Source organism: Labeo rohita, unplaced genomic scaffold (genome assembly GCF_022985175.1).
Source record: "Labeo rohita strain BAU-BD-2019 unplaced genomic scaffold, IGBB_LRoh.1.0 scaffold_949, whole genome shotgun sequence".
Taxonomy (NCBI): Eukaryota; Metazoa; Chordata; class Actinopteri; order Cypriniformes; family Cyprinidae; genus Labeo; species Labeo rohita.
Window position 1 is genome coordinate 22,784 of NW_026129908.1, and position 8,481 is coordinate 31,264.

General features: G+C 34.3%; 1 protein-coding gene and 1 long non-coding RNA gene across 3 annotated transcripts; one reads left to right on the plus strand and one right to left on the minus strand.

Annotated features, from left to right (window-relative positions):
• Window positions 1–380: 380 nt before the first annotated feature.
• Window positions 381–8,318, minus strand: LOC127162482 (uncharacterized). 2 transcript variants are annotated; one of them, XM_051105258.1, is made up of 8 exons: window positions 8,231–8,318; window positions 7,781–7,857; window positions 3,043–3,125; window positions 2,424–2,488; window positions 2,093–2,290; window positions 1,811–2,004; window positions 1,383–1,410; window positions 381–1,251 (listed from the first exon to the last, which is right to left on the minus strand). In XM_051105258.1, exons 4-8 carry the CDS (start codon window positions 2,473–2,475, stop codon window positions 689–691), a joined length of 1,035 nt encoding a protein of 344 aa, XP_050961215.1. In that variant the 5' UTR covers window positions 2,476–2,488; window positions 3,043–3,125; window positions 7,781–7,857; window positions 8,231–8,318; the 3' UTR covers window positions 381–688. The 2 variants fall into 2 exon arrangements, with proteins under 2 accessions (XP_050961215.1, XP_050961216.1); XM_051105259.1 differs by lacking the exons at window positions 7,781–7,857; window positions 8,231–8,318 and adding an exon at window positions 3,222–3,312.
• Window positions 1,803–2,785, plus strand: LOC127162486 (uncharacterized). The gene is made up of 3 exons (XR_007827366.1): window positions 1,803–1,904; window positions 2,085–2,266; window positions 2,613–2,785. It is a non-coding gene; the product is annotated as an uncharacterized LOC127162486 (long non-coding RNA).
• Window positions 8,319–8,481: the final 163 nt, after the last annotated feature.

The window sequence follows — 8,481 nt, forward strand, 5'->3', positions numbered from 1 at the left end:
GATTTATCTTTATATTATGTTACTGTACATTATCATTCACTCAAAATAAAAAGAACAGCTTTATTCGTTGTGCTGTTCCAAAGGTAATTCATATTAGTTGGAACAACTGATGACATGTAGGATAATGCTGTTATTCACCTTCACATCTCTTATATGAATGTGTAAATGCGAAGGCAATTTAACAGCAACACTAGAGAGCATTTAAAGTAGAATAACTTGAGGATATCTAAATATCATTTTAGAGGAACTGAGCCTTTAATATTATCAAATACTCAAAAGTAGACTTTGTGTGCTGCATTTGGCTGCTGTACAGGAAATACATGGTGGGTTCAGAGGACAATGCATTGCTAGATATACACAAACAAGTATTTTATGTTCAGATCTTTATTTCCAACATGCTGAAACAAAAGGAAAAAAACAAGTCACGAAAGGTTAAGGGAGATGCTAAATAGTAGTCTCTTTAACTTTCACTTTAAACTATCACATGCTCTGCCAAGACAAGACTTGCAATCAGGATTTTGATAGCTTTGATCTAATAGCTTTATAATAGAAAACATGCTCTTCTTCTTTACACTACATATTTTTTAATTAAATACAATTAGTCACCACAGTTGACATTAACCAATATTATGGTGTTTTCGCTTTTAAATAGATATTCTGCATTTCTGTTGATTTTTTTTTTAAAGCATCACATGAGCAGGCATCTAGATTTCCCTTGGTTATCACTACTCTTTCCTTTCCCTGCCGCTATCTCCTCTATTGTCTTCAGCAGCCCTGAAACCTGAGATCTATTCCTGGTCTCACTAATGTTTAGGAAATTAAACTTAATTTCCTTATGTTGCGTAAGTTGCTTGAAGTTGTAATTTTGTTCATCAGTAGTAGTGAAAAGGATCATAAGCCTCTCATGGAATCTGTCTCGAAAAACCTCCATAACTTTCTTCTCCATCTCTCTCTCCTTTTCTTTAAACTGCTTCACTGGTATGACTAGTAGTAAAGTGTAAGATTTCTGTGAAATCAGATTGATGCAGAATTGTATTTTTTGTTGTATTTCCTCTGTGGAGAGCTCAGAGCTGAACGAGTCAGGAGTGTTGATCACAACCACCTGCTCCCCGTCCACCTCTCCAGCATTTACTGTGATCTTCATCTGGGTGGCTGGAGAGGTTTCAGCCTGACTCTCCTCTCTGCCAAGTATCATGTGTTCAGCTGCAGTCTTCTCAGGCCCAGACATGCCCAGCAGGACAATGACCAATTCTGACCGTCATATATAATAAGGCAATTAACAAAACAAATCATTTTTTATATAAATTACACACTACACACAGTGTATATAATATATTATACAAGAATACAATTTAAAAAAAAAAAACATAAATCATACTCACTGGAATCAGATAACACTTCAAGTGTGTCCTGTTGTGACAGAAAAGAGTGATGCGTAAGTTATTTATTTAATGAATATAAGTGCTCTGAATTACTTTACCAGAATTTCCTATTCTGTAAAAACCAGTAACTGGGATGTTTCACTGAACTGAATACAGTAACTCTTGATTAGTGCACATTAGTGAATGAAATGTTCAGTATGAGCCTGTTAGTTTAGTTTATCCACTGGTTTCACATAAATCTGTTCAGTTTTACAAGCACGGCTCATAGCAACTAATTAAACAACTAACTAAGTAAGCTGCTAATGATGAGATTTTTTCACATATATTTTCTATTTATTTAGATAAAAATTCTGAACTTGAAAAAAAAAACATTCCAAACATTACATTTACTGTTTAATATGTGTCTTTTATCTTGAAGAGCTGGATACCTGTGGCTGCAGCCATTGACGGATTCTTTTATCCACATCACGATTCTTCACACACTCCAGGAGTCCCTTATCCTCGTTGAAAAAACAGTCCATTGTGAGTGTATTCTTCCTGGTCACGTATCTGCTGCTGTCTAGCACAGCCTTCTCTGGGTCAAATGTGTGATGAAGCACCATGAAAACAGCTGGTTTAGACTCTAAAACAAAGTAATCAAATAGTTGTTATATGTAATCATTGTTAAAATGAGTACACTAATTTGAGAAAATTAATTAACAGCACAAGACCTGAGAGAGTGTTAAGTCCATTCAGCGCAGCGTCAATGTCAGTTCCTGCCCTTGAAACAATAAAGCAGAAAACCAAAATGGCATCACACTTCTCTGCGTTGAACACCTGCTGACCTGATAGTTGTTCAAGGACATCTTTGATGATGTCCTCTGCAGACTTGAATGTCTTTCCAGGTAAAAGGATGAAATATTCATTTCCTTCACGTAAAATAAAAATATTGGTTAATGTAATATAACTTAATTCATATAAGTCATAGTCATCTTACTGTAAAAGTCATCCATCTGTATCTATTATTTTTTACCAATCAAATAGAAACAGAGTCAGAGTTACCATTAATCGAAAGAAGTTCTCTGCAGATCCTTTTAGATGTTAGGTGAGCCATTTTAGGTTTAGTTCTGAAATTGATAGAACACAATTATATTCTTGATCATCATTTCCATCATATATTTTAGTTTAGTTCACGATTGTTCTTGACATGTAATAGTTAATGTTTGTTATATATTTCAATATTTTTCATAGTTTGGATCTTGGACAAGACTAAAACATTAAAATGTTTTAACTGAAGATGGCTAAACGTCACTGAAGATGACTAAGCGTCTGTTCATGTAAAACATCCACTAGACGTCGCTACACTATAATGTAACGGTCCAAATATCAGAAAAAAAGACACAAAATAAAAGTGCAGAAATACATGGTTGCGTTTGTATTAAGCTATGTTTATACGAAAATGTGTCCTCTGATGTCAACATATTTGGGCCTATAATTAAGCACAGATAGCCTTATGAAAAAAATAATCTTTATGCATTATAGCCTATAAAAATGATTAAATATCATACACTACATTTTATCAGACGTGTACTTATTCGAATAAATGTAATACGACACAGTTTATGATAAATATATGGGTTATGATGCTCAGAATAAAATGAGAGGAAGTGCTGCTACTCACCCGATCTGCTCTCCTCCCTATTTTCTAACACAATGTAACAATCTTTCACTTTCGTTTGGGATTTCAGACGAGACGTCACGTTCCTATTTATTCAGCGATAAATAAACACAGTTAAAGCACAGTTAGGACTACAATAATACACATGAAAACATCAAAGGATTAAGATAATTATATTATACACAGTGAGAAATAGTGCATGATATCACAATGCTGTATCGCTGCAGATGCGGGGGAAAAAATCGTTTGTAACGATTCTTGGGGTGTGGCCCAAAGCTCAAGATTTGCTATCAGGATTTTGATCACTTTGATATGATGCTTTTATTTTAAAGTGAAGACACATTCCCCTCTGTCTTAAAGACACACTTAAACTGATCACCATCACTCATGTTTCCAAATAACACGTTGTTGTATCAGTTGTTAATTCTAATTCTGTCATGAACAGGTATTAAATACATTCTGTGGTTCTGTCTGTAATTTTAGAACATTATCTGATTATAGCTACAAACTGTTAAAATATGTGAATGAATGCTCCTGGTTTTAAGCGTAAGTGGCCACTAGAGGTCGCTAGAGCTAATTCTTTCACAGTCAGGTCATTCATGTGACTGGGTTTGAGGCTGTGAGCCCAGGAACCTGTATAGCCTATCAGCAGTTTCACTGTTCAGATTTCTCTTGTCCAACAAGCTCAGTACATAAGTAAACTCAGGTTGTGTAATTCTGGTGCTGTTCACTGTAACATTGTTTAAGTTGCTTTGCCTTATGTCCACATTTGTGTGCTGTTTAGCCCAGAGACCATAAAGCTAGCAGCTACATAAGGAAGCAGCAAGTTTAAAGTTTGGAGCCTTGGTGAGCGGAGCGAGGTGTTTTTTTGGTTCTATTTGTTTAAGTGTTGTTAGTTTAAATAGCTTTAAGGGTCATTTAATTTGCATGGCATATGTACAAACGCGTGATGATGCACTGTAAAAGGTGTGAGGATTTATTTGTAAATTTGTGTTATGCCAAAGGCTTATTAACCAGTTATGAGTGATGGTGATCAGTTTAAGTGTGTCTTTAAGACAGAGAGGGAATGTGTCTTCACTTCAAAATAAAAGCATCATATCAAAGTGATCAAAATCCTGATAGCAAATCTTGAGCTTTGGGCCACACCCCAAGAATCGTTACAAACGATTTTTTCCCCCGCATCTGCAGCGATACAGCATTGTGATATCATGCACTATTTCTCACTGTGTATAATATAATTATCGTAAGCTGTGTCTCTTTGACAAATATCATGTGCCCTGCTGCAGTATTGTCTGGCCTGGATATGCAGAGTAGGACAAATATCAGTTCTCATGCATACTTTTGTATCTTCACTTGCTGGTTTTCTGGAAATGTATGATTAGCAGTTCAAGCCAAAGTGAAATCAACAAAATTTAGTTAAACGTTTTAAGAAGAAAAGATTACAGTAGACTGTAAAAGTGAACATTTAAATCTAAACATGTTTTAATTAATATGTGTTAAAGTATAACATTTATATAGTGTATTTTCATAGTCCATGACAAATGTGAAAAAGTAAAATCTACCTGTTGGAGCCTCTTGCTGGTTAGGGCTATTAAATATCAAGTATTGTCCAGTATCAGAATAAACTGAACTTTTGATAAGATAAATATAAAAACACTTGTGTTTAAGTGGTGTTGGGATTTTGTAGCCTAGTCTGACGCATCTTTTCTGAGATCACAAGACAATGAACGATGCGTGCACATGTATAGTCAAAAGTCGCTTTATTTTTTATTTTGAAGTGTCAGGTGTAAGGATGAAATGTTTTAGCTGTATGATCCATTTTGTATTTAGTTTTGAAACTGAGATAACACAGTAATATTCCTGATCGTCATTTTCATCGTCATATATTTTCATATGTTTTTGTTTAGATCAGGATTGTTCTTATGTAATAATTAATGTTTGTTGTATATTTAAATATTTTATATTTTCATAGATTGGATTTTGGACAAGATTAAAACATTAAAATATGATCAAAACTTATCCGTATGATTCAATTATGTGACGACTAAGCGTCTGTTAATGCAAAATGTACACTAGATGTCGCTAAACTATAATAATATATTGCTTTTTAAATAAGTGCTTATGTAGTCCAGAAATACATGGCTGCGGTTGTACTAAGCTAGATGTTTATACGAAAATGTGTCCTCTGATGTCGACCAGTAGGTCTTATGAAAATATTCACCTTTTTGCTTTATGGCCTAAATTAATGAATAAATAGCCTACGCAACGGTTTATCAGACCTGTATTCATTCGAATAAGACACAGTTCATGATGAATGTCGTTATGTGGCTCTGAACGAAGTGACTCAGAATCTGCTGCTTCTCACCCGGGGCCGGTTGCACCTGTTGGACGTACACCCAGAATTGAGGGGGGTCTGAAGGGGGGCCTGGACCTCCCATAAGCATTATGGGACCCTCCCATAACACCCAAAAAAATATAATTGGGGGGGTCCCCTGGTTTTTCAATAAAACTATAATTCTTCAAACATGAAACTAGTGAAAATCAAATTAAAATATCCGATTGCTGTATTAAATTTAGACCTGCTCACGTCACATCATCTTTTATTTTTGAGCGTTTTTACAGCGTTGCTCATTACAACCAATCACACACGACTCTGTTGAGTTTAGAATGCAGTGGCCAATCAGAGGCGTTCAGAACAGTCGGCTGAAACCCCGAGTCTTGTTCAGACTGAATCTCGCGAGTTCCCTTATCATAAGCAATAAAGTGCATGTAATCCCTTACGTAAGATGTAAGAGTTTATCATACAGTGTATGGACAGCGTCATTTATTATAATAGGAGTTATGATTGCTCAAGCAATAGCTAGACTGACTGTGCTCATTTAAGAGCGCGTTCTTTCACTGCGTGATTCAGTCTAATAAATTGCTTTTAGAATGTTCATTTCATACAGTTAATCGATATTTCATGAAGAGTGTCATTTTTTCGCAAAAATCACTAATGTGATATTGATTTTACACAACAGTGCAATAAAGTATTAACGTTACGTTTTAGACACCATATTGCCTATTTTTTGCTGTATTTCGCCAACAAACTGGTTCCAAATACAGCAACAGCGCTGTTTTACGTCTCTGAACAACATGATGGTTTTTCATTCGTGAATGAATCAACCCTTTGAATGACTCGGTTCAATCGCAATGGCTTACTTATTAATAGTGACTTGCTGCCACCTATACTGGCGGTTTCAATTTCAAGTGTAAAGTCCCTTATCATTTTTAAAAAATAATTTCAGATATCAGCATTCAACGGTTTAGGATTACAATATTAAAACATTATTTATGCATATAATGCATTCATGTTCTGCATTAAACAGTGGGTAATACATCTGTCTGTGCTTCCTCTGCATTGAAAACATAATTTTTGTTGATAATGATTTTATTTGTTTGATAACAGTCTAAAATGTAAAATGTCTTAATATTTGAATTGAGTTTACTGATTTAATATAAGAATTTGATGCAAAAGATAACATACTTTTAGGGAAAAAAAGACTTTATAAAGGTAAAAAATGCCCATAAAATATAAAAATCACTTTAAATTTGTTGGAAAATATTAATTTCTGTCACTGCTGTGAACTGACCACACTGAATACAAAGAATATCAAGAACTTTAGGAGTCAGCTGTCCACGGCAGTGCTGCAGGGCAACACACTCCTCGCACATTCCTTAGCTATGAATCATATTTGTATAAGGGTTTATTTATTGATTTATTTTTTGAAGGGGGTTTTTGGGGTTCATATCACCAGCTCATTAGGTGAGGGCTAAAAGGAGAAACATACAAAATGCACAGTGCGGTGAGTCCCCAGGTCCAGGAATGAAAACTACTGTCTTAATTGATTTTAGCTATTGTCATCTCATCTCATCTCAAGCAGAGAAGTCATCCAGTTTTATCGATCCTTTCCATCTAGAAAAGCGTCTAGAGGCTTTATTGTTATTAGTCATTGCCAGTAATCTTCAGAAGTTGATCTCTGGGTTCTTCTGTCATCTTCACTTTAATGTCTGTTTGACCCTGATGGTACAGCATGCAATTCTTGATTATCATTGTTTAAATCATGATTTAGGATGACAAATGTAAAACATAACATCTAAAACACATTATGGTATTAAATATCAGGTAATGTCCTGTATCACAATAAACTCCACTTTTGGTTAACATGGATTTTTTTGATAAGATAAACATAAAAACAGTCGTGTGTTTAAGTGGTGTTGGGATTTTGTATCTAAGTCTGACTTTTTTTTTTTTTAAACCAAAGACAATAAACGAGACATACACATTTGGTGTTATAGATTTATGTCTCATTACAATGGAACAGTACAATAGAAATAATGCAGCTGTAATTCAGTCATCCCACATCACAACTTCTCAATCTAAAGTCTCAATGTTAATGTTCACACAAATTACGAAGCACAACAGTTATCTATTTGCATGTATCTAATCAGAACTTCAGAAAATACTCTAGAGCTTATTATAGTTTAAAGTTGTAATGACACTCAGCATAATAAACACATGCAATCTCCCTGCATCATTTAACTTGTTTGTCAATTGCTATATTTTAATGGATCATTCATATTGTCAAAATCTGTGGGAGAAAAATGCAGAATTTTAAATTAGCTGCTAATTGTTACTCATTTTGCAACTGAAAAGACCAGTTTCACTAAGTAATATCATGACAAAAAATGTTTTACTTACCATGCTTAAGGTTTTCATTCTTACTTTCTAGACATTTTTTTTTCACCTTCACTTATCAGGTTGCGTCTTTCATCGTTCTGATGAATCAGATTGAAGAACAATTTATTGTGCTACTATTTTTTTTTTAATCAGATCTGCAAATCTGACCATATAGTTGACAATCTTACATCTCGTTAAACACATTAAAATCAGCATTGCTTCTAAAATGAGGAAAGGGTTAAAAATTGCTTTAACATGTTATTAAGTAGGATTGTAAGAACTATCCTGTCACAAGTGACTCTTCATAATACTTAGACTCTTCATATTATACTCTCATGGATGATTACTGTTGGTGACCCAACAGTAATAGGCTTAAATTCTAGCCTGAATAACCCCTAACCAATTCATGGTAGAGACAAAAATTACATTCCAACATAATGCATTTTTTTACAGAATTAAAGTTGTACTTACCATACCAGATTCACCTGTTCCTCTACCTCCTCTTCTAAAGCAATTAAATATTGCATTGCATAGTGCCTGTGAAGAAATACCAGCAACACTCAAGTAACAAAAAAATAAATATGGTAATGGTTATATTTAGTCCTTTGAGCAACAGATCCATATGTAACAATAAAGACCAATAAAATGGAAATATTTTAGCAGTGACGTTTATTTTATTTATTTTTTTGTCACAATTATTGGGTTCAGATTTTCTCACCTGC

Coding starts and splice junctions, on each gene's coding strand:
- LOC127162482 (XM_051105258.1), bottom strand. CDS start 2,475: ATGGCTCACCTAACATCTAAAAGGATCTGCAGAGAACTTCTTTCGATT. Junction 2,291..2,423: donor AGAACTTCTTTCGATTAATG/GTAACTCTGACT, acceptor TTTTACGTGAAG/GAAATGAATATTTCATCCTT. Junction 1,252..1,382: donor TGAAGTGTTATCTGATTCCA/GTGAGTATGATT, acceptor TATGACGGTCAG/AATTGGTCATTGTCCTGCTG.